Source organism: Malaclemys terrapin, chromosome 7 (genome assembly GCF_027887155.1).
Source record: "Malaclemys terrapin pileata isolate rMalTer1 chromosome 7, rMalTer1.hap1, whole genome shotgun sequence".
NCBI lineage: Eukaryota > Metazoa > Chordata > Testudines > Emydidae > Malaclemys > Malaclemys terrapin.
This window is the reverse complement of record NC_071511.1, coordinates 114377867-114400138: the sequence shown is the minus strand read 5'-3', so window position 1 is coordinate 114400138 and position 22272 is coordinate 114377867. Positions and strand designations below refer to the sequence as shown.

Here is a 22272-nt window from a genome sequence, read left to right as displayed (position 1 = left end):
AAATGGAAAGATGCAATTCTGTACCTTTCAGAAATGGACAGCTAAACAAAATTAAAGGGGAAAGTAACATAAAAACTGCGCTAGCTAGTATAGAACTTTTAAAATCCTAAGTGTAAAATATTGTTCATAAAGCATAAACAATGTTCAAATTATTAAATAAGACTGGTCATATTTAGATTAAGAATGATTGCTCGGATATGAACAATTTTTGTACCTCTCTTTCTACGTGATGAATGTGCATATTTTTCTGAAAAAGAATTACCCAGTGATTAAAATGAGGAGTCAGGAAAAGAACAACTAATATAAATGGTTATTAAAATGCTTGTAGGTCTTTCAAATTGCCACACCACCAGCCCCTCATGATATTACATTTCAAAGTGATCAAAGAATATGGATGGGAATTAGAAAAGAGTTAGCGGACATTGTCACAGATTCACAAAAGGAGTCCCTGAGGATTGGAAGCTTTGGTAGCTAATGCAGTTGTTTAATAAAGGGTATCTACAGTTAATAAGTGTGGAGACTTAAGTTTAAAGAACAAAGAATAAGGAAAAAGGGGCAAGAAAGATGGTGGAGGAGGAAGAAAGGAATTTCGTAGAAAAAGAGCAGCAGAGGGATATCTGTTAATTCCTACTGCATTCTCTTGCCTGCTCGTCTTTCTGTTCCTCTGCTAGGGATGGTCAAACCAGATTGAGCAACATAAAAGCGAGCCAAGATCTTCAATCATTTTCTTAACCAAAGCTTTGCCTTCTCCTCTCTAAAACTTGTCTTTCCTGAGAGAGCATCCTCCTTCATCAGGTCACACTACTGTTGCATCTCCTTCCCCCTCTTACATTTTAGGATAGAAGCCCTACAATCTGCTGACCTTTGTGGACCCAGGGTGCAGTTTGCTACTGATTAGCAAGTGTTCTGGAGATTCTCCAGGTTGCACAAAGCTTCTGGTGGACAGTCCAAAATTGGGAATATGCTTTTCATTATCTTTCTTTTCCTTTTTTCCTATGAAAACTCAATGTTTGTTTATAGTACTTCTAATTCTAATCTGCACTGTGTCTAGTGATATTGTTTCATTTTTTTGTAACCTCGGACAATTATTTACACTTGTAAACTGTAATGTAGCAGTAATATAGGAAAGAGAATGCTGGATTGCACTGCAAGGGGAACAGCAGGTCTAGGGTTTACTAAATTATTATACTGCATAATTTAGTGTACTTCAGAGAAGAAATTTGCCCTTGAAAGAATATGGAGCTAAGCAACTCAAATTATATTACCAGTAATTTTTAGAAGTTGGTGTGGTAGAAAATAGACTTTATTCATGACAGTCTTATGTCATCATGATTGCATATACAGCCCTTAAAGCATTACTGAAATATAGGAAATCAGGAAATGAGAAGGAACTGAGGCCAAGCATTCCACGGACAGATCAAACAACACATGTGAAAAACTTAGTGGGGGAAAAAGGGTCAGCAGCTGAAGAGAAGGTAAAAAATCAAAATAATTTCTACTTTAAAAAACAGATGGGGAATTTAATGAAACTGTAATGAGAGGGGAAAAGCACAGAAAAGGAATGACAGGCACATGGAGACTTTTCCTGTTCTACATATAACATTACGTCCCCTTAAGTCAAGTGATGTGGTTTTAGGTTCACGACCGACTTATAATACCTGTGACTCATACATGCTCATGTACAAGTAACTGTAGTGGGAAAATTGATATGGCCTAAACTTAATTGACTCGGGCCTGAACTTTGGTCCAGACCTGAGCATTAGTCAAGTAAACTGGAAGAAGGGGGTTTTTGGAGAAAGGGAATTTTTGAAGGCAGGGTGAAGGAAAAGTACAAAAGCAGAACTGCCTATAATCACAAGGCTGGTGATTCATAACCTGCCCATTGTTAGTTTTAGGGGACGCTTGTAACCACAAAGGGCAAATTGAAAATAACAGGAAAGCTTGCTATGCTATATTCCCTTTTATGGAAAATGTATTCCAAATAAGGCAATAATGTTGATGAGAAAGTATGTATTACTAATTGTGGTTTTTTTCTATATAAGCTATTCAAAATTCTGTATTCGAGGGAGTTGCCAGTTTGCTGGTATCTCCCCGTGCATGCTCGAGAATTAAAAAGGCCTCAGGCGATTCTGATCCAAACACAACGCGTGGTCGTTTTTCCACGACATAACAGATCAGTAAAGCATGCTGTAAGACATGTACCTTAGTGAATTTAGTTTTATTCTGCAATATTGTTAGTTTATGACATCACGTTATAGTATTCTAATGGCTTTGTTTCTCCTTAATGACATAATAACATTTTAAAAACACAAAAGTCTATCAGAGTTCTTTCAAACCGCATCTTGGCAGTATAGACCAAAAAGTGGGGTTCTATTACAATACTTTCATTTTAGAGAAACATATTTACCTATAAAGAACAATGCACACTTATGGCACAATATGAGTAATATATAATACTGTATTAGTTCAGAATAAAAAATCCAAAATCCCAGCTTTCTCCCTTGTGAAAAATGAAATATATGCTAGTAGAATTTTTAGCCACCTTTGTACCACCCTGATCCTGGTGCCACTCTGAGCTGGGCTAGACCCCCCAGCTCAATGTAGAGCAGCCTAAAGTCTGCTTCAACTTTTCCTGTTGCCATGGAGTCAAAGAGCTATTCTGACATCTGGAGATTCCAGGGCATAAAGTAACACTGGTCACATTTCACCCTCCTCTTACCTCTTCCCCCATGGCCACTGAGGAAATCCTCCAGGGGTTGGTTAATGCTGAGGACACTACAATAACTAGAGCTCAAAAAGATCAATTAGGTTTGTTTGCTATCCTAAACAAACAAACAAAAAAAACTGGTTAAGGTCACATGAAGCAATGAAAACAAAACGACATCATTGTGACCAAGGTTGAGAGATTTACAAGAGAAAAGACTGGGTCAATAGTATGCTATTAAACCAATAGTTTCAACCTTCAGCACTTTTCACTGTTACTTCAGTTTCATTTGTTGACTTTTTAAAAAGATACTGTACAAGCTAAGTGTAGTAATGGACAAAGTGTCACTGCATTAGTCCAATGGACTCATTAAGGTATGTTCATTCCACTGAAATTTCCGAAGTCCAGGGATTCTTAACTAAAAAAAAGCCATTAAAAATTGGCCCTGGTAAAAATAACGGAGTATCGTAACCTGGCAGGAAGGAACTTGTGGGAACCGTGCTTGGGACTGTGGTATTGAGTGGTGGTTTGGATTTATTCCGGGGACTGAGAACTGTGCTTATGAACGAGTACCATCAGAATGTACTGCCCTCCCTAATTGGCATTCAGATGGTGAATACCAAAGACACCTTGCTGCCACGAACATTACCCCCAGCATCCCCTCCACCTTTGCCACCACCCCGTAACACATTCTAATCCAAACAATACCATATACTTTAATGAAACCCGGTGGCCAAGGCCTTTACACCTTAGTGATCCCCATGGAATGGTGCAAATTATGCAGCAGCAATTTGGAACATTTACAAAGGCCAACAACATAATAAGAAATTAGAGCAACTAGAAAAAGCCAAAGGTCTTCTTATTGAAGCACAGTTAACCCAGGTACAGGCTGGGGTTGGTGAATTACATGTTGTTTCTGCCCTTAGTTCAGTGACCCAAAAGCTGTTGACAAAAATGGTATTGAATATCACTAAAAAATTGCAGTGAAAGCTAGCAAATTCAGAAATTCATGGCCATTCGGAGTAATCTTGAGCATCAGGCTTGGCCCACTGTCCTTACTAGTTCTTCAAAAATGCCATCTGATCTATGGCCATGAAAACATACTTGAAAAATTTTCTGGGTGGAAGTGCAGATGGGCCGGTTGGAGGGTGTGGGCTCCCACATACCGAATCCTGCCAGGTCCGTGGGGAGGATGCATGTGGGATTGAATAATTCACCATAGTATTTGGAAAATGAAACCACCTGGTATGCCTAATCAATTTATAGTCCGTGCTCCTGGAATAACACCCAACATTTAAATCAGGGGTCGGCAACGTTCGGCACGCGGCTCGCCAGGGTAAGCACCCTGGCGGGTCGGGCCAGTTTTATTTACCTGCTGACGCGGTAGGTTCGGCTGATCGCAGCCCTCACTGGCCGCGATTCGCCATCCTGGGCCAATGGGGGCGGCGAGAAGCGGCGCGGGCGAGGGATGTGCTGGCCGCGGCTTCTCGCCGCCCCCATTGGCCCGGGACGGCGAACCACAGCCAGTGGGGGCCGCGATCGTCTGAACCTGCCGCATCAGCAGGTAAATAAAACTGGCCTGGCCCGCCAGGGTGTTTACCCTGGCAAGCCACGTGCCGAACGTTGCTGACCCCTGATTTAAATAAAAATAGGGAGTTAATGGACCCTCTGGCCGTTAGAACTCCCCAGCTTCAGTGTGTACGTAAACTGAAGCCAGGAAAAGTTGTCACTGTTTTTTCCCAACAGACGTTGTTATATATAGGACAAGGAACTACCCTGACAGGACACCTGCTTTTCCAAACTAATGACAGCTGTGTGCATGTTAAGGCCACCACTTTACAAAAGGTACATTTTAATCTCACCACTGCTGCAGGCAATAATGTCATTTATTGGCCTGCAAATAAAATTCTACAATCAGCCCTTAGGTTCCAAATACCCTTTAATTGAACTGCCTAATTGATTCCAAACTTTGCTTTTACTCCTACCAAAGGTCAAAACAAAAAATCTCTAAATTACAAGGGCAAATTCATATGCTCCAGAACATATATCAAATTAAAAAAATATGCTTTTCATACTGCCTATAGAGTGTCTACGTTATGTACTAAGTATAATATATTTTGTTCTGTAACTAAGGTTATACAACAACCCCATCATATCGTTACAATGAGAATGTTAATGCTTTTAGTGTTGTTGTTTAGTTTAAAATTGTTACTGTTGTTATAAAGATTCAGGAAAACAAATAGATGAACAGGCACATATACTATTTCTCACAAATAGAGTACCTTACATAATTACTCTGAGTGACCATGCAGGGCTCTGAAGGGGTCTTTTGTATAAAATGTTTGTTTTGTAACATTTTTCTCTTATATATTAGCTCCTCTGGTAGAATATGTTCTTGTGGTTCAAACCTTTAACCATATTCATAGGCTTTTCTGCTAGAATTGGTAAAATCAATGTACTGTATGAGGTTGTGCCATCTTTACTAATGGACCTGGCCCAGTGTCGAGAGTAGGGCATTGGCTCTCTTTTTCCTGAGTGTCAGGCATTAACGGAGGCAGAAAATCTCACTAGCCATGCATTACAAATGTTTGGGACCCTGAAGGTATCATCTCAGTAATCTGCTTTCAACATATCTTTCAAAATTCTAGGCACTGTCTGTCTATATGACTTAATTCTTTATCACATTCCTAAGATCATTTGTTTGTCAGAGTGGCTGCAGGGTACGTAGCTAGGGATGTACTTAATGTTTAGCTGTAGAATTTGGCTGAATAATGAATAACTGAAAATGTTATTTGGCCAACGCCAAATAATGGATAAAGCAATGATATACTGCAGCAGGATGTCGGACACAAAAAAACCATTTCCAGTAGTTAGTCAACTTCACAAAACAGAACATATGAGTTAGAGCACATACATTATGGAAAAAGTACTGCAGATAGAATATCTACTGATGATTAAACCAGTGTACCAGAATCTCAACACACCTCTATGATAATTTGTTTGCATGAAGATATTCATCACTGCTTTTTTTAAACAAAGTTTGTAGATAGCAAAATAATACTTTTAATACACAGATTTGCAAGAGTGAGGGCAGTAACAAGCAAAGTTCTTAGATATTACTGTCCTGATCCTGTTTCCTTGAAGTAAATGGGAGTAATATGGTTATTGTTTTGAGTGGGAGTAGGATTGGCCCCTATAGGGAAACCCTAAGCCTGTAGTTTTCTAGGGTTCTATTCCATCCTGAGCAGAAGAGGGATCTGATATTGGAGTAGAGAAATCATAGTGAGAAAGTCTGACATGAAGAGCAAAGAATAAAGCAAGAGGGTCAGTCGGAAGGACCAAAAGGCAGCGGGATGTTCTCATATCCTCCCCTTCTCCTCCAAACCCATGCCAGCAAACATATCAGATCTGGCCACAAAGAATAGGGATAAGGAGTGACAAAATTGCAGTACTAGTTATTACTGGGGTAGAACAGTGTCACGTCTGAACAATTCATTTTCCCATGGATCTTTGAAGAGTTATTCAGAAAATTCCGATATCAGGATTTGGTTAAATACACCTCTACTTCGATATAACGCTGTCCTTGGGAGCCAAAAAAATCTTACCACGTTATAGGTGAAACCACGTTATATCGAACTTGCTTTGATCCGCCGGAGTGCACAGCCCTGCCCCCCCCCCAGCACTCCTTTACCGCGTTCTATCGGAATTTGTGTTATATCAGGTCGCGTTATATCGGGGTACTCATTCATAGTCAAATCTGAGTGCAGCTCTATACATACAGAGCATCTATTTGTAGTGAGAATGGGAGGCTGTGGAAATAGCTGGATTGGGCGGGGGGGAGGGGGGAGGGGGGACATAGCATCAAAGACCAGATTTGTGGAATAGCATCATTAGTAAAAGTCAAAAGAAATTATAGTTCAGCATTGTAATACAGGGCTGTCTCTGGCATATCCAGTTGCTACAAGACAAATCTGTGTCTAACTGGTGTTCATCCTGTTAACCATTTTTAGCAAGGCTTTAGCTTTTCTAATGACAGTTAAAATCACCAACACAGATGACTTGATCTGGATAAAAACGGGGCTCTAAACTTTGTGTCCGAAGTTCCATGATTCATGAACATTTATAATTTTTTATATCTTCAGTTTTTTCTCTTTCATATGCAGGAGCTCAACAAAATGTGTTTTGCCATTGCCTCTGCTTTGGAAATCTATACGAGAAACTAAAAGTATATTGGGGAGATACTCAGTGTTTTGTGGAAGGTTAAACCAAAATGTGCCTCTTGACCAAGAAAGAGGTTCATAAGTTTCCCCTTTGAGGCCTTAGCTGTTGTTTGGACTACTAAGCAGAAGCATTTAGAATTTAATTTGTGTTTACTCTAACTTGTCTATATTTACATTGGTTTAACTCAAAGTTGGTGAAAATAGTACTTTGTCATCAGTCCAATAAGAGTTTCCTCTTCTGCAGAAAGGGGTTCACAGGACCAAATTGCATTCCTGCACAATTAATGCATCTCACCAAATTCTTGTAGAGTAGCAAATTAGTTTATAGTGTTTTTCTTGAAAACAAGTTGAGGTGCTGCACATCATGAGAATACAGATGTTTTTATAACACAAAGGTAACTGATTCAATGTTACTGAGTAGAGACATAGTCAAACTGGAATTTTAATCATTTAGATGGAAACAACATGCTTGAAACATTGCTGTGCAATGAAATCTATGTAATTACATGCATTTCTAACAAGTATACAGTTGTAGGCCACATGTCAATTTAACTAGTTTGAGGTTTTTAAAAGCTTCTGAACAGATTCCTCATTTTAGAAGTCCTTAATTTCTACTCTTAAAAAAATTTATTTTGCTAAAAATGAAAAATATAGATAAATTACAGGTGATTTGCTTTATTGTGTTTGATAGTTCTTTTTACTGTAGTTCACTGCACCTTTCTTGTGTATTATAACATATGCTTTTTCCCAAGAATTATAAGTAATTTTTGTTTTTGAGATTCCTGTTTAAAACTCCAGCTCATAATCAAGAAGTAGATGCATGACAGCAAATGTAATGGTTGATTAGATGCAAAACTCATCACTGACATTGAAAAATTAAATGTAAAATATAAAAATGTTCATACAATCTATTATCATGTCATGTAAAATACATATCTTATTGACAAAAGCAATGAAATTAAGAGTTAAGCCTATCCTCATTTTTTATTATCATTTTGTGCTTAGGTACAAAAAAATGCTATAGTGGAATAGACTAATAGTCTAACAAGAGTAGTATCCTGTCTGTAATGGAGGCCAATGTAAGACGGTTCAGATCAAGACAACAGACTGCTTATAATGCTCCTAATTATTGATATATTATGAAAATAATGTCTTTCCTGACCATACATGGTGATCTGTTTAATAGTTGAAGCTTGGTTATTGATAACTATTATAGCTACAGGAGCCATTATTATATGTATAAATGTCTACCTCTAGGCATATTTATCCTAATCCAGTCCTAATGTCTGAGGTTAGGTATTGCAGGGTTTTGAGTTGGTCACTTTCACACTATGAGGTATATTCTCTCCAGCAGACCATAACTTCTCTTTTGAAGTTGTGGAATCAATAATGTAATAAATATGACTACACAAATGATGTCAAGCTTTCCTAAGTAGGCCACCAGAATAAATTGCAAAGAATTGAATAATGTACTTGAGCATCTTTCATAGCAAGACAAAATCGTTTTCCTATCACAGCCTGAAGTTGTCTTTCCCTCTTCCAGATTTAGTCAGATAAGTGATATCTGGCATTTTTTAAGATCAGATTTGGCTCATAACATTATAATTCATGCATCCAGATACAACGGTTACACCTGAAATTCCCTCATGTGTTCTAGTTTTACCAGTCCCTGACCTGGGAAATAAATTCTGGATGAAAAGACAAGAAAAAATATGGAAAATGTTGCCAATGCTGATTTAGTCTTCAAGTATTGTAGGTCCAACTGTGTTCAAATATTATTATTGTTTATACAACAACACAGGTATGCTGGGTGCCTTATCAATATGTAACAAAGACACATCTCTACCCAGAAGAGCTTAAAATTTAACTTACAGATAGCATAGCGGGGTATGGGGAGTGTAGTATGAGGAGGAAAAGGTGGCAACCATAAAAGGGAGAGATTTTCAAAAGTACTTAAGTGAATTAGGCACCCAGTTCCCATTGAATTTATTAGGAGTTTGGTGCCTAACTCTTTGAGGCCCCTTTGAAGATCCCCCAGATATACTGATGTTATATGCTTGTTATGTTCTGGAGTCCCATCTTTTTATCCTATTCACTCTGTTTTATAACTAATTGTACATCTAGATCCCTGTTCCCGAAGGAGTTTGAGTGCACTAGAAATGTCTCTCATTGGCTGGCTGGAGGCAAGCAGCATCTAACTGTATGCAGAAATTGCAGCAGGCCCCTCAGAGCACAAAGATATTTGTATAGTGCCTTGCCAAATATTTTAAGGTTTGCTATTTTCTCTGCCTGATCTCATAACAGTTGGCTTTTGTATCTTGCAAATTGACAGAACCAACAAATTTCTTAGAGGACCCTGTACTGTAACCGTCCTCAATCCCCGCAGAGTGACAAGAGGCAACTCATTCCTCTGAAAAATAGGAATAAGGTGGTGTTTAGCCTACTATGGATGATGGCTACTAAAGTAACAAGGATTTGGAAAAGCAGCAAAGAGTAACAAGGATTTGGAAGTATCTCTATGAAGTCAGACACAAAGGAACCTCAGGTCTCCTATCTACTAACATATCACCACTGACCTCCATTCTTGTATTATTAATTATTTGTATGGGCACTGTCCCATATTTTTATTTATTTCAATGTAAATTATGTACATAACAAAAAGGCATATTCTCTGCTGTCTTTATTGACTTCCCATATTTTACTGAGAAGGAGTTACCATCATCCCTCAAGAAATGGGAAATTATGGGGTCATTGCCAAAGTGATTTCCCAGTTGTTTTCATGTGTTTGCAAGCTGTTCTCATTCTACAGGCAATGCCAGCCCACAACACACACACTGCAAGCAAGAAGAGGAGTTCTGAAAAATTCTTTTGATGTCTCTGTTCTTCTGGAGAAGGGGGTTAAGGGTTAGCCAGGCATTCGGTCTTCTTGCTGTTCCCTCATCTTTGAAGATGACTAATGGGGAAAGTATGTTAGTTGGTCACTCTAGAAAATCCTGGGCTGGCAGGGACCCAGCAGGCAGCCCATGAAGATATCAGAAAGCAGAAGACATTTAAAAGTAAATTGGGGTTTGGAGGATATGTTGGGCTTATTGTGGAGTTATTTTAATCTATGCAAATTGTCTCAGGTATGCACACGTATCTCACTCAAGTTAGCTTTCACAATGACACCCACCCTCGATAGTTAAATATTACCTGGTTTGGCGGTTGTATGTGATTTTCATATTAATGCCATTAAAACATAATAAAAATAATACTGGGTATTTTTGTAACATCTTATGACTGAGCTCTCAAAGGGCTTTAGAATTTATTTTTTAATGGAGACTCACAACACCTTTGTGATCCATAACAGAAAAGTGTTATCCCTGTTTCACAGAGGCATAGGGTAGTTAAGTGACTTGCTGAAAGTCACACAGGAAGTCTGTGGTAGGAACACCTTGGCCTTTGTGGCCCTCAGTTGTGTAAATTAATTGCAAGACAATCCTTTGTCCTCTGATTGAGAAAAGAGTGTTAATGATGAAGTAGGAGCTATTGCCTTTTGGAAGTGTTACTGGATCTTTAAAATTCCACCCGAGCATCAGAACTAGGTAGGAATATTCTTGGTGCAATGTCTCAGAGAAAGGATGAGAGAATAGTTCCAGTGAATGCCCAGAAACACCTTTATCATCATTTGTTTTGAAAGTTAAACTCCCAAGCAATCTAGTGTCGATTCAGTATATGTTTCTATCTCTAAATAATGAATGTATACTGATCCAGTGTGCATTCACACAGGTTAACAAGGAATGTGAACCATTATATCAAGCTAAGATATAACTGAAAAAAGCACTAAATGGTTTGGATTTGATGAACCAAGATATCTCCATATATAAAAAGTGCTTTATAGTCCTGAAATAATAATGAGTGGCAGAACCCAGTTAAAATTCCAAATATGGAATTACAGGTAGTACCGATGAGATCAGAATGAATCTGAACTCATTAAGCACTATGGTGATCTGCATTAAACACTGATTACAATACCCACCTGCTGAAGTGAAAAAACAGATTGACAGAGCCAGACGAGTACCCAGAAGTCACCTCCTACAAGACAGGCCCAACAAAGAAAATAACAGAACACCACTAGCTGTCACCTTCAGCCCCCAACTAAAACCTCTCCAGCGCATCATCAGAGATCTACAACCTATCCTGAAAGATGATCCTTTACTCTCACAGATCTTGGGAGACAGACCTGTCCTCGCTTACAGACAACCCCCCAACCTAAAGCAAATACTCACCAGCAACCACACATCACTGAACAAAACCACTAACCCAGGAACCTATCCTTGTAACAAACCCCGATGCCAACTCTGTCCACATATCTATTCAAGTGACATCATCATAGGACCTAATCACATCAGCCATACCATCAGGGGCTCGTTCACCTGCACATCTACCAATGTGATATATGCCATCATGTGCCAGCAATGCCCCTCTGCCATGTACATTGGCCAAACCGGACAGTCTCTATGCAAAAGAATTAATGGACACAAATCTGACATCAGGAATCAAAATACTCAAAAACCAGTGGGAGAACACTTTAACCTGTCTGGTCATTCAGTGACAGACCTGCGGGTGGCTATATTACAACAGAAAAACTTCAAAAACAGACTCCAAAGAGAGACTGCAGAGCTAGAATTGATATGCAAACTAGACACAATCAACTCCGGTTTGAATAAGGACTGGGAATGGCTGAGCCATTACAAACGTTGACTCTATCTCCCCTTGTAAGTACTCTCACACTTCTTATCACACTGTCTGTACTCGGCTAGCTTGATTATCACTTCAAAAGTTTTTTTTCTCTTAATTAATTGGCCTCTCAGAGTTGGTAAGACAACTCCCACCTGTTTATGCTCTCTGTATGTGTGTATATATATCTCCTCATTATATGTTCCATTCTATATGCATCCGAAGAAGTGGGCTGTAGTCCACGAAAGCTTATGCTCTAATAAATTTGTTAGTCTCTAAGGTGCCACAAGTACTCCTGTTCTTCTGATTACAGCCCGTGATTCCCATCATTTACTCAGTATGTTTTAAAACTGTTTAGATCCATTTGCATGAAATTTAGTGGGCATTGGGTTGTGTGATGAAAATGAGTCCATTGGACTAATGCAGTGACACTTTGTCCATTACTACACTTAGCTTGTACAGTATCTTTTTAACAAGTCAACAAATGAAACTGAAATAACAGTGCAAAGTGCTGAAGCTATTGGTTTAATAGCATACTATTGACCCAGTCTTTTCTCTTGTAAATCTCTCAACCTCGGTTACAATGCTGTCGTTTTGTTTTCATTGCTTCATGTGACCTTAACCAGGTTTTTTTTTTTTTTTTCTTTTTTTTTTTGTTAGGATAGCAAACAAACCTAATTGATCTTTTTGAGCTCTGTTATTATAGTGTCCTCAGCATTATAGACGGTCTGGTTCTGCATAACAATGAAAATGCCTACAATTTAATCTAATGAAGACATTTATCTAGAATTGTATCTCCCAATAATATATATTTAAATGGAAGAATGTTTTTCAATTACCTGGATAGTCATGTATAACAGGTCATCTTTAACATCCTCAATTTTAACAAAAGGCATATTTATGAACTCAATAATATTTTCATTAAATGAATTATAGAGGAAAAAGTTTAAATTTACCAGCAGCCAGCAAACAAGACCAAGTTTTAAAATGTTAATTTCTGGAAAAATGCACCATGAAACCAGTGATATGCCTGAAATACATCAATGATATTTTCATTCTCTAGACAGACAACCTAAACTCGCTTATAGATTTCCATCACAAATTCTACAACCACCACCCATCCACCAAACTGTTTCTAGAACACTCTGACATCAGCATCAACTTCCTGGCCACCACAATCCACTTCAGTAATGGAATTCCACAGACAATTATATTCAGGAAACCCATGAATCATCACACTTACCTTCACAGATCCACTCATTACCCCAGACACATCAAGAAGTTTATCTACAGCCATGTACTGTGATACCACAGAATAACACACTTAAAAATGTCTTCACCAAACAACACCACTCGACCAGAGAAGTAGGTCCCATCATGGAACAGGCCACCCCAAGAGAACCTGCTTCAATATGGGAGGGGAAAAAACCCACCAATTGCACACGCCTAGTAGTCACCTCTACACCATACTGGTGCCTATATAGGATATCGGTGTACAGTTACAACCCATATTTGATGGGGACCACATCCTTAAAGAAATCTTTCATGAACCCCCTCTTCTGGCCTTCAAACAACAACCTCGCCAAGCTCATCATCAGAAGCAAGCTTCTGGCAGACCGGGACTGACCAACTCAAAGCAGCACCAGACCCTGTCATAACAACAGATGCAAAATCTGCAGACATAGTTCCACTGTTACGATGATCAACACCCTGCACAACACACCTTTCAAGAACCACGGGTCCTACACATGCCTATCACAACACATGGTGTACCTCATCCAGTGTATCTCACACCATATGGTGTACCTCATCCAGTGTATCAAATGCCCCAACAACAACTATGTGGATTACACAAAACAATTGCTATGCTCTTGAATGAACTCTCACAGAAAAATAAAAGACAAAGACACCCTATCACCTAGGGGCAAATACTTTTCATGAAATGATCAATCCATATCTGACCTCTCAGTCCTTGTCCTCACAGGAAACCTGGCCAACCTCTTCAAAAGACAAGGCTGGGAGCTTAAATTCATAGGTCTGCTGGACACTAAAATTATGGACTCAATAGTGACACTAGCTGTTGTAATGAGACACAAAATCTGTAACTCATTAACCCTCCTTTGTACTATGACTGCAGAGGTGTTAGTTGCTCACTTCATCTTGAATTGTCTCTTGCAATATGTGTTAACTGCTTATGCTTAACAAACTGTTCCTCTTTGAAATGCTAATTACCTTTCCCAGACCTGAAGAAGAGCTCAGTGTAGCTCAAAAACTTCACCAATAGAAGTGGAATTAATAAAAGATACTACCTCACTAACCTTGTGTCTCTCCTATCCTAGGACCAATAGTGCTACAACAACACTGCAAACAAGTTTCTTACTCTGAAAGATAGTGTAGTCTTACATCAGTTCATATGTAGCTCTATACACTCACGCAAAACATTTAAACATCCCAGCATGGGTATTTCCATTTAAATCTGATTACAGTGAAATAAAACTATAGCTATTAAAGGCTTAGGAGAACTACAAATACAAGCAGTAAAAAAAGACAGTTAGTAAATGAGGTAGTAAAACATTTGAGCAGGGCAAACAGTTTATAGCGCTCAGCCTTCCTGTAGCAGACTGTTCTATTCACTACAGACCCATGCACTGTTCCCTGAACTGCACTTAAACCTGCAATTAACCTTTCACGCCTAATGAAGCTGTTTTGCTGGAAAATTAAAATATATAGTACTGCCTGCTTTTACAGAGACTGGGAGGAGAGCATCTCAAAATGAATGACTTTTCAGAGGCTTTTTGTTGAAAAGCAAAATTAAAGTGCTGTGTTTGTATACAAATTGAGAATGCACTTTGCAAGGCAATCTCATTTGATGTGCTGTATTTTATTCCTGTACTTATTAATTGTTTTGCATAATTGTTAAAACAACAACAACAGTATACCCACACACCAGTAATTTTATGATTAGGCAGTTACTGCTTGACAATCAACTATTACCATTTAACTTCCATTAGGAAAGATTATATTTCTAAAAAAAGATAACCAAGTTCATATTGTTTTCTCTCATATTTTTCTCATTGTGAATGCATTTGTCTTTAAAAACCTGTATACTTTACAGTGACATATTTGGCTGAAGTCCCTTTTAAATTACCGTATCTTTCCATGCATATCTGTAAAACAAGTTACAGATTGTTTTTTCCAACAAGGATTATGAAAATAACCTGACCTAGTTCTATGCAGCTAAAACCAATTGGACTTAAAAATAGATCTAGTTCTGTGACTGGACTTGAATTTCCAGACCTCAGACCATTAGAGATTCTTCTCTGTGCCTGGATGCTCTTTACCAATGCCCTACCCACAGATAAGAAGAAACGAGATAATGTTGTGGTTTGGCAAATATTAAGGCTATGTCAGAAAATGTATGTTGCTCAGGGTTATGAAAAAAACACCCCACAGAGCGACATAAGTTTCACCGGCATCAGTGATAGTGTGCACAGCGCTACATCAGCGGGAGAGCTTCTCCCACCTCCATAGCTACTGCCGTTCATTGGGGGTGGTTTGATCATGTCAACGGAAGAGTCCTCTCCCATCGGCATAGAGCAGCTACATAAGAGATCTTACAGCGGCGCAGCTGCCTCAGTCCAGCTTGGCCTCTGTAAGGTCTCTAGTTTAGACATAGCCAAATATCTAAAGAACACAGGTAAACTAAACTGGCCGTGAAATCGGAGGTGACAGATGTTGAGCATCATAGGATTTACATTTCCAGTTTTAATCATCTTAGTTTTTTGACATTTTAGGAACAAAAGCCTCCAAAATAAAGGTAAAGTTTACAATAAATATTTAAACCTCAGCATTTTTATCAAACCTTCAGTTGTATTTTGATGTAAATTCTGCTTCCCTGCAGCGTCTGTGCATCATCTTGACTTGGTAAATGAAATTCCTTTAGACCGCCAGTCTGAAATAATGAATTGTTCCCCGAGTTAATTGTATTGCTTTGATAACAAGGAACTGTGCTGGGCCTAGAGAACACAATAAGTAAATTTCATCAGATGATTTGTGTGACGTTTTGAAAAATGATCTTCTGGAGTGACCTGATTTTAATGGGACTCTAACAGCATGCCAGTGTGTCCCAGTATGAAGCATTAGATTTGAAGGAAACAGTGTTTCCTGTATGTTAGTTATGCAGAATGGGATGAGCAGCATGTAGTATGAGCAACCAAGCATACTAAAAAAAAAAAAAAAAAATCACATAAGAATAATTGGAAGTGTTTTCTTCCTAATATACAATCCATTTAACATACTAGCTAAGCCTAGCTGTTAAACAGAGTAACATATAGGGAAGCATCAAAAATGTCACTTAGATTTTATCCCCGGCTTTAGTAACACTAGATACGCTAATGTTTTAAAGGTGCCTCAAAGGTATCTTATAATTTCATATATCAGTGTCCAATTTTAGGGATCGCTAACTAATGCCAGGAAATATATATGTGTGTGTATGTGAGAAAAATTACTTGCATATCCTGAAACATAAAAATTATATCAGCACTTAACATTTCTACAGAATATAGCACTTTGCATTTTCAGAGTTGTATGCACGTTAACTAATTAAATCTTGCAACATCCTTGTGAGATAGGGAAGATACTATTACAGTTTTGGATTAGCACAGAATTTCCAGTATATCGGCAACCTGAACTGCTTGGTTTCTTTCTGGCAATGTATTTGGCATAAGTAAAGTAGACTGTAGAGTCGTAAAGAAACACTGAAAATTATAGCTTTTCACTTATAATCAGCTAGGTGATGCAGTGAGATAATGTGTGAGGAATTACACTTAAAATTGGATTTTGTGATAGATCCATGTAAAAACAATAATACATGTTATTTGTTACAAATACTGGAAGCTATTTTAAAAGGTCCTAGAGTGGATTAGCAGTGGCACTATCTGCAACTAAGGTGCATTAAGTGAGCTTTAAGGAGAAGCCTGTACTGTGTTTGTCCACACTATTTTAATTAGTTATGGTTATATTGGTCCCTGAATGTTGTGAAATCAAGGATCAGTTACTCCATCAGAGTTTGAAAAATAAAACAATGTGTTTTTGTGACCTGTTGCTGCTAATATTTTACATAAACTATTACCATCATGTTTTACTATCTGTTAACAACCCATCTGTAATTTCTCTGATTTTATGTCTCCTATGATAAGACCTCTGATATACCGAGATCAAATCATTTTTCATTCTCATCCTTATTTTTAATTCCCCAAAGCCATTAACAATTTCACACCACTGGCCAAGCGAATGGGACAAGTTTATAAAGAAAGTACATGTTTTGTACTAAAAATGTCTATCTGCTTTGCTAGGGCTGTGTTTAATGGTTTTCTTAAAGCTGGTCTCTTTCTTTGATTAAAGCTATTTGGACTAAAAACATCCTTTGATTACAGTTCTAGTGAAATATTGTAAAACAACTAGTTTACTTCTTCATTCTACTATGTTATCACATCTGTTTCTCTTTAAAATATTAGGCTAATTCTGTTTTTATGCAGATGAACTCCAGTATGAAAGTTACTTGCTGTGTAAAAGGTTTGTAGATGCTTACAAGTTGTCTATCACTTTTTCTTGCACTTGGTTTTCCACAATCCATGTAGCTTTTACTTTAGTACGTATATTAGGAAGTCACAGACACAAAGTATGGACAGACTGCAAGCCTACCAATATGTTTCTTTGATAAACGAGTGTTGCAAGGTTCCGCACAGTATAATTGAGAACAGAATTTGGCCTGAAGGCTTTACTTGGTTTCTACCATGCTCACACCGTTTACAAAAAATTACAAGTTTCTTTTTGTTGTTGTCATTTATATTACAGTAGCACCTAAAATCTCAACTGAATGCAGGGCCCCACTGTGCTAGGCACTATGGAAACACATAGTAAGAGACAGTCCCTGTCCCAAAGAACTTCTGTCTACGTAAACAGGACAAACAAAGAAAACAGAGGCACAGAGTGGTGAAGTGGCTTGCCCAAAATCACATAGGAGGTCAGTGGCAGAGAAAAGATGGAACCGAGGCCTTCTCATTTCCAACCTAGTGCCCTATCACCATACCACACTGCCTTTCCCCCCCTCTTTTGTGGCCAATTACAAGAAAAACATCTTAGACAATAGGAAAATGTTTGTTAGCTTCCCATCTCACTTTGAAATAGCTGATGACTTGCTGGAAAAGTACAAAAGACTGGACATGAAAGGAACCAACACAGTGCTGTGGAAGTCTTCTCACCACTGGGCACTAAATTGTGTTTTGTTTTGTTTTATTTTTCTTACAGGTCTTGCAATTGCAAGTGCATTGATAGACATTTCCCAACAGAAGCCTGCAGACAGTAAAGATAAGAGTTCAGGAGTCAGAAATCGAAAACATCATCTTTCAACACGTCAAGGAACTTGTGTGTGAGGTCCAGAAGATGCACTTGTACATTCTGTAATGTTTTCCTTTTAAATGGCTTCCATTGAAAGCTATACTACAGCCTCAGTTTTTCTGGAGGCAAACCTATGGATTATGATGACGAAGATGATGATGATGATAAGTAATGTGTCCTGTTATATTCACACTTGGAGCCTGCTATTTCCCACAGCAGAACAACCTTATGGCAAATATGAGTCTATTTGATGAGTTTATTTAGAAATAAACTAAATACTTGTCTCGATGCTGAGTATATATTGGGGTGGGGTGGGCATTGAGTACATCTAGGAAAGACTACACATTGTTTTGTAATGTAGAAGGAAATTGTATAATTGAAAACTAAACTATTCACAGGACACTAAAAGACATTTTTGTAGAGCTTAATGTAATGGTGAGAATTGTATGGTTTTCTTCTCTTAATCGGAGTTAAAATACCCTTACAGAAAGCAGGAACTGAAGATGCTGATGTGGATTTAGGGGTTGTTTTATCATTGCCCAAATCTGAAGGTAGATTTTGAATTAAGAAGTATGTAGGTGTAGCCAAGCAAAACAGGAAATATATATTTTGATGATCATATCATATAAAAACCTGATTAAAGCATATCATGTGTTTTTTTTTTTTTTACCTTCTTAAAGGCCCTGACATGCAATCTGGGCTACAACAGGATGATGGGTGGACTTCAGTATTTCACTTCATAAGAAGTTTATTAGAATTCTGACTGACGTGTATTGTAAAGAGTACATGTTGGTCTTCCATACCAACTAATTATCAGAGCTGATTGAGCATGGAAAATTCTATCCTGAAATCTAGTTTCCTTTTTTTCCAAAAGCTCTCTCCAAGATTGCAAGCCTAAGGAGAATTTAACTTGCTGTTACTTTGCAGTAGTATACTTGCTTCTGCTTCAATACTGTAATATTCTAAAGTGACTGTAAATCATTGTCCTCACCTCCCAGCAAAAAGGTTGCACCTCAAATAGCACATTGACCCATCCATAATAATAATTAATAATAAATTATGATCTTCCTCTGACCTTCCTTTCCCAGCTGCAGAATTTCATCTGATCTTCACTTTCATCCTATTTAAAGAAATATCCTGCATACAAAATTTGTATAATAATAAACTTCCAAAAGCCAGCTTGATTCCAACAGTGGTTCTCAGATCATCCATCCAATATGGGACCTCACCAAATCAATGCTCAACAACAACAAAAAAGCTAACAGAAAAGCATCCTCTCTAGTAGGCATTAGTCTAACAAGCTTTGGGGAGCTTGTTCACCATGGTAAAAACTCCAACAAACAGCTTCATATGGCCCTCCTCACTGTATTTTCAGTTAGTTATAATTCTGAAATACAGCAAAAGAAAAAGAGACTGTTGGGGGGGGGGAGGTAGCAGATGGGTCTTATTCTCATTTATGCATTAAACGTTGATGATGGTTTATGTGAAACCAATAGTTTTGTTAGCTCTTGCTCTGAAGTGAAGTTTATCACCTCCACCATTGCCAAGGTGCTAATGTAGGAGAGAGCCACAGAGGTATAAATGCCTCTTGTATATGATAGAGTTTTGGTAAATATGAAAGATATAAAAAAAATTGATGTTTACTACTATAGCTGTATTTTTCATTTTCTTTTTTATTTCAGGAAGGTGATGACATTTTACTGTTTACAGTTGACTACATAGTTACTTGCATGCCATGGTGGTGCAGTAGCAGTAATAAAGCCCTGTTGTGAGTTGATAGTGTTTATTTTGTAATGCCATTCATACATAAAACTATTCCACTTAATTTGGATGAGGACTGAATGTAAAAATGAAATAAATATTAAAAGGAATGGTTGTACAGGATTATTAGGTTGCATCTTACCATGACTGCTATATTGTTTTGACAAATTGTGCATTTATAAATTATGCTATAATTATTCCTTAGCTGGCATGATTGTTTCAGTATTTTCCTATCTTAAAATATGACTGATTCTTAAGCTAAAATAATGCCATCATGATATTGTGTTTTTATTGACTATTCTGACCTCACTCCCTTATTTCTTAAAACCTAAGATTCATTTTTAAAGATTCTTTTGTGAATTTTCAGTCAATGCTACTTAAAACCTGGAAAAAAGAGTCTTCTGAAAATAGCTCCTTCTGTCAGTTTTAATGCAGAACCGCTTGAGGGAAAATAAGCCAGTAGAACTGGTGTGCATGGTGAATTAGCCATTCAAAAAGAAAAGAAATAAACCACTTGTCTGGAAATTTTCCCTAATTCTGTAATATCTTTCTGTCAAAACATTACACATGAGAAATATACATTTCTTTGTGTGTACCTGAGACCCATGGTACACAGGGCATGTATTCTACAGAGCAATTTCTCTGACTGGAATCCCCCAAGTGGGAATTGCATCTACCTGTAGTCACCTGGAGTTTGACGTTACTTGAAAAGTAAATTTAACTTTAAATGGATTATAATGTTTATTGTAGCACTTGAGATGGGCAGGTATTCATTAGGCATTTTATAAAGTTATCAGTTAAAAACATGTTGTTTTTATTGTTCAGATAAAATACCAGTGTCATGGGGTCATTCAACATTTTCATTATATTCCGAGTACTTTTTCTAACACTTCCGTGATCATTCTTCTCCCAGGCTCCCTGCGTACAAATTAGTAAAAGTAAATGCATTAAAGAGAAATATTAATTTAATGGTCGCCATTAAATGGAAGTTTGCAATAGGAATCAAATCACAGTATCTGAGTAACTATGGTTACTTTGTTTTAGATCTATGAAAATACTGATGTGTCTCAGGGCCACACTGTGCCAATTGTTGGCAAATACTGACTCTTAATGGTGACCACAGTACACTGGGTGACAGATATTCTCATTTGCTTTATGCTCTAGAATCTCCAATGCTCTGCTCCCAGCATATTTTTTGAACTCTGGATCAAATTCAGAAAATGTTGAGTGACCCTTTGTAACTTTAGTGTGATTTATGTTGGACTAAAAATACAGGGCTAAAAACTGATCTGAATAGTGGCCCTGTGGTGAAATTCTGACCATCAGGATTCGATATCTGTATTTATTTTTTTTGCAAACCAGTCATTGATACTACTGGGGGAAAATTCACAGCTATAAATTACTGTTCAAAGCAAAGCAATAGATATATTGCATACTGTAGCATGGGTGAACCAATCTCTCCATTTCTCGGGTGTGTGTGTACCCTCTCATGAAGCTACTTGAATGTAGTCTGTGTAAATAAGTTACACTTCAGAATGCAATGAGTTCTAGTAATTATATTCCTTTGTAAGAGACAGATGTATATCTTTAACCGGACAAGTTCAGATTTAGATCTGACTGCATTTTTTTCACAGGGGGGCCCTCTATTTATATAGTAGAACCAAAAATGTAGAACATTGGAAAAGTTTGGATCTTAATATATAGAGTCTGATGTATAAAATCAGCAGCAATGATTATTTTCCCAAACAATGTACACTGTAGGTTGGGAATCCTGAGGGTAAGAATTTTGGGATCACTTTAACAACGGTTAAATTTTTAGGCCTAATAACTTTGACAGTATTCATCTAGATTACACAGTCATTATGTACTTAATTTGATTACCAGTTGTTTTTTTTAAAACCACCTGAAGGGTTTCTGGACAATAAAGGTAAAGTCTCTGTTAAAAATATTAAGCGCTCTCTCTCGTTTTTCACGCGAGCCATCTTATCAAGATTGTATGGCATTTATATAGGACATCATCATGAAGACAAATCTCAAATGGACGAAGCGTCCTTGCAGGTCGAGCACCACCTGGTTCGATCTCTGGCTCAGTCCCTAAAATAATCTGGCTGGATGTTCAGTCTCTATTCAGTCATGTAAAAAATAAATGGACCTTAACTTTTCAGCCTCGAGGATGCAGCATTTCCTGATGTGAAATACTGATGCTTGCCTCAGCTGATATCTGTAGGAGGACATCTAAGCCAGTAGACAGTAAAGCTATTTTGAATACATCTGACAAATAAATATTGCTTATAGGAACAATAACCAGAACCCTAGATAAAGCCTTTCCAACATCTCAGATTAATGAACATTTTTTCATTTATTTTTCATAAACCTGATTCTGCCATCTTTGCTCACAGTGATCATGTGTTCAGTTGAGTAGAGCTATTTTGTGACCTCTTCTGTGCCAATGTAATGGCTTATCGAGAG

General features: G+C 37.8%; 1 protein-coding gene across 4 annotated transcripts in view; it reads left to right on the top strand.

Annotated features, from left to right (window-relative positions):
- Window positions 1-21751, top strand: part of ATRNL1 (attractin like 1) — a 991165-nt gene extending 969414 nt beyond the window's left edge. For all 4 annotated transcript variants that reach the window (XM_054034053.1, XM_054034052.1, XM_054034051.1 and 1 more), the window contains one exon: window positions 17953-21751. In XM_054034053.1, coding sequence (XP_053890028.1) covers window positions 17953-18077 — 125 coding nt within the window. In that variant the 3' untranslated portion in view covers window positions 18078-21751. The remainder of the gene's footprint in view (window positions 1-17952) is intronic.
- The last annotated feature ends 521 nt before the right edge of the window (window positions 21752-22272 follow it).